Source organism: Trachinotus anak, unplaced genomic scaffold (assembly GCF_046630095.1).
Source record: "Trachinotus anak isolate AG129_WGS33_773 ecotype Australia unplaced genomic scaffold, CSIRO_AGI_Tana_v1 ptg000023l, whole genome shotgun sequence".
In the NCBI taxonomy this organism is placed as follows: Eukaryota; Metazoa; Chordata; class Actinopteri; order Carangiformes; family Carangidae; genus Trachinotus; species Trachinotus anak.
Window position 1 is genome coordinate 4822412 of NW_027273874.1, and position 3371 is coordinate 4825782.

Consider the following 3371-nt stretch of genomic DNA (forward strand, 5'->3'; position numbering starts at 1 on the left):
GAGCAGCTTTCATCAGCGCATCAGAGAAAGAGAGAGAGAGAGAGAGAGACAGAGAGAGAGAGAGAGAGACATCAGAGTGAAGCGCAGACAGAAGAAATCGCCACATGTAAGTTCAGTTAAATCACTGCTATATCATTTGAGGTGACATATTTACACATATACTGTAAATGTACATTCTCAGGTGGGTGAACTGTGTTCTGTCATACGGACAGGTGTTTTCATTATTTTGTCCAGCCCGTTTACATCAGTGAGGTGTAGGCTAATCTATTAGAAACATCTCTCTGTTTAATGCAATACAGTTCAACAGCAGCAAAAAAACTGCAGCTGCTAAAATGATCAGACAGCTGGATGAGCACCTCTCTAAAACAACTGGAATACAAACTGAACTCTGTGACCGTCGGGAGGGAGGATTTCCTGCAGGGAAAGCTATTTGTCTTTCAGTAGTTGAATTGAACATTTTGCATATAGGATCAAACCGATATGGTGAATATGGCTGTTTCAAGATTTTGTTTAATAATTTTGTGCAACTTTTGCATTTTACTATGTTATCTACTTATTTTCTACACTAATAGAACCACCAGACAATGCCTAAGCTAAGCGATGACTAAGCTGACTGTACAATGTTGAGTGATTGGCGAGACTGTGTCAGAGGCATTTGAGATGACTCACTCAGGACAGACAGCATGTTGTAAGGCGTTCCTCTTACGTATATCACCTGTCATCTGACAGAGCGAAGATGCAGCGGAGTCTGATTCTGCTCATTCTGATGGGTAAGTGAATCCTCGTACAAGCTCTACACCTGAGTGCCAGCTAAAGATCACTGTACAGATTAATCTGGGTTCACACTGACAGTTAGACACACACTCAGACTCACACTCAGAGTCCTGTAAAAATGAAGTGGCACGGTGTGAGAAGTGATTTTGATCAACATCAATACTGAATAATATTTTTTCTCTGTGTGTAGGTCATTGTTCCTTCTTCACATGTCACCTCTATGAGTACCACTTTATTGAAGAGAAGAAGACCTGGGATGAAGCTCGGTCATACTGTAGAGAGAAATATACAGATCTGGCCACAGTGTATGACATGACAGACATGAAGAGACTCAATGACCCTGGAGAGACTCCACCTGAAGCCTGGATTGGGTTGTACAGCATAACAGGAGAGAAAGAAAGGAAGTGGCACTGGTCTCTTCCTGGGTTGGAGTTAAAATGGAAACAGGGAAAGCCACATGACAACAATCATAAATATTGTGTTATGTTGAAGTCATCTTCCCACAAATTAGACACTGAGTGTTGTACTAGAGAACTTGAATTTGTCTGCTTCAATGGTGAGAATATGTTGCTAATACTCTTCCTGGTACATGTAATCTGTTACATGTGCTCAGCATGTCAACCTGTCTAATAATTGTTCTCCATGTGGACATATACCTCATTTATTTCTATGGAATTAAGTAAAAAAAAAATGAACTAATAGTCACAAGTCGACTGTTGATTCAAAGCCTTAGATTTTTGCATTATTGTTTCACCTGTAAGAAAAATTTAGTTTTGTAAGACTAGATAACTTTTAAAGTGCGTGTCTTTTTAGACGTGTTTGTTTGTTTCCTCCACAGAAAACTCCAGTAAAATATTCTATTGGATTAGTGACAGAAAAAAAACTTGGCCACAGGCTCAGCGCTACTGCAGAGAACATCACACAGACCTGGTCAGTGGAGATCAGTTAGACGATATAAAACTCAAGGAAGAGATAAAGTCTAAAAATAAATTGTGGATCGGCCTGTTCAGAGACACCTGGAGGTGGTCAGATGGGAGTGATTTCTCTTTCAGACACTGGGATCAGGACTTGTTTAAAGTGGGACACAAGGACGGAGAATGTGCTTTTTTAAAAAAATCTGGAAAATGGGACTCTGATAAATGTACTAATACAAAACCCTTCTTCTGCTATGAAGGTGAGTTTTCTAAGTTGTTTTTCCTTGTTAGAATAATCTGAACCATTGATGAGGCTTTATGTTTCAAGTTGCCTGTCACACAAACTGTTCTTGCACTTCTCCTTCAAATTTTGACATCAGCAGCTACTTGGATTCGATGTCGTTACCGTAGCCTGTTGCTCCCAGATTTTACCTGAACGTCCCGTTTGTTCATGACAGATAAAGTGATCCTGATCAAACAAAAGAAGACCTGGGACAATGCCCTGGATTACTGCAGAGAGAACCACCATGACCTGGTCTCCATCACTAACCTTCACCAGCAGAGATGGGTCCAACAGAGAGCCAAGAAGGCCTCATCTCTTTTCGTCTGGCTGGGACTGCGCTACACCTGCACTCTGGGTTTGTGGTTCTGGGTCAGCGATGTGCTAGTCTGCTATGACAACTGGGCCCCAAAGCAAGAGACTGACAGGTGTTACCATGCGGCTGCCATGGAGCCAAAAGGAAAATACAAGTGGTTCAAAAAGGCTGATAATGACGTGTTTGAATTTATTTGTGCTAGAAAATGCTTGTGACAGATTTAATATTTCTGGTGTATTTATGTTGACTGCAACAAGCGTAAACTGTGTAAAAACTGATTTCTGGCCTCACTGAACTGCAATATGACAAATGTAGAAATCAGCAACCTATGTGGAGGGAAACTAAATTACTAACTCTCTGGTTATCTACTTCAGAATAAACCTCTGTACTGTTTTGCTTCTTACACTCAAAAAATATCTATTTTTTGGTAAACATCTGGTGATGGTTATGATACGTGAAGTCATAATTCTGTATGTTCACATTTTTGGAGTTTTAGGTGAATAAATAGTTAAACCATGATCCTCTATTTCCCTGGCTTGATCACAGCTTGGTGCTTTGTTTGAGAGTTAAAACATACCACACACACCATAATGTGTGAAGGGACTCTTCATAGGAAAATATCTGGATATTTTAATGGAAGTTAAAAACCAAGTAAGATAAATGGCTTCCTGCTGATACTGGAAACAGGTATGATGAGCCTGTGAGAGTAATGCCTGATTTTAGTTATTATCCAAATTATTACTTGTTATGTTCTATAAATCTTCCTACTCTCTAATTTGATACTTATCATAGAGAAAATATTTCCTTGAAAAAAACCCCCAATTAAACCCATTCATTATGTTCATTTGTTAAATTGTGGGGGGAAAAAAATCATATTTTTGCTATGGTTTGATCTGTATTTTAGATGCCATTCCCAAAATCAATATTTAAGAGTTTCATAAATATGATTATGATGCTGTATGCTATATGCTATATATCAGTTGACTGTTTGTTTTAACATAAGTACATAATAAATAAGATAAGGATCCATTTAAACAGTTTTTGTTTTTTTTCATGTTATGTATTGTGACATCTTTGTTTTCCATAA

At 38.6% G+C, this 3371-nt stretch overlaps 1 protein-coding gene and 1 long non-coding RNA gene across 2 annotated transcripts; both read left to right on the forward strand.

Annotated features, from left to right (window-relative positions):
- LOC139607088 (uncharacterized) lies at nt 1-1205 on the forward strand. The gene is made up of 3 exons (XR_011684781.1): nt 1-106; nt 730-770; nt 965-1205. It is a non-coding gene; the product is annotated as an uncharacterized lncRNA (long non-coding RNA).
- An 8-nt stretch (nt 1206-1213) lies between these two features.
- LOC139607087 (putative C-type lectin domain family 20 member A) lies at nt 1214-3371 on the forward strand. The gene is made up of 3 exons (XM_071459690.1): nt 1214-1330; nt 1613-1948; nt 2147-3371. The coding sequence occupies exons 1-3, from the start codon at nt 1258-1260 to the stop codon at nt 2497-2499; spliced, it is 762 nt and encodes a 253-aa protein (XP_071315791.1). The 5' UTR covers nt 1214-1257; the 3' UTR covers nt 2500-3371.

Coding starts and splice junctions, on each gene's coding strand:
- LOC139607087 (XM_071459690.1), top strand. CDS start 1,258: ATGTTGAAGTCATCTTCCCACAAATTAGACACTGAGTGTTGTACTAGA. Junction 1,331..1,612: donor TGAATTTGTCTGCTTCAATG/GTGAGAATATGT, acceptor TTTCCTCCACAG/AAAACTCCAGTAAAATATTC. Junction 1,949..2,146: donor ACCCTTCTTCTGCTATGAAG/GTGAGTTTTCTA, acceptor TGTTCATGACAG/ATAAAGTGATCCTGATCAAA.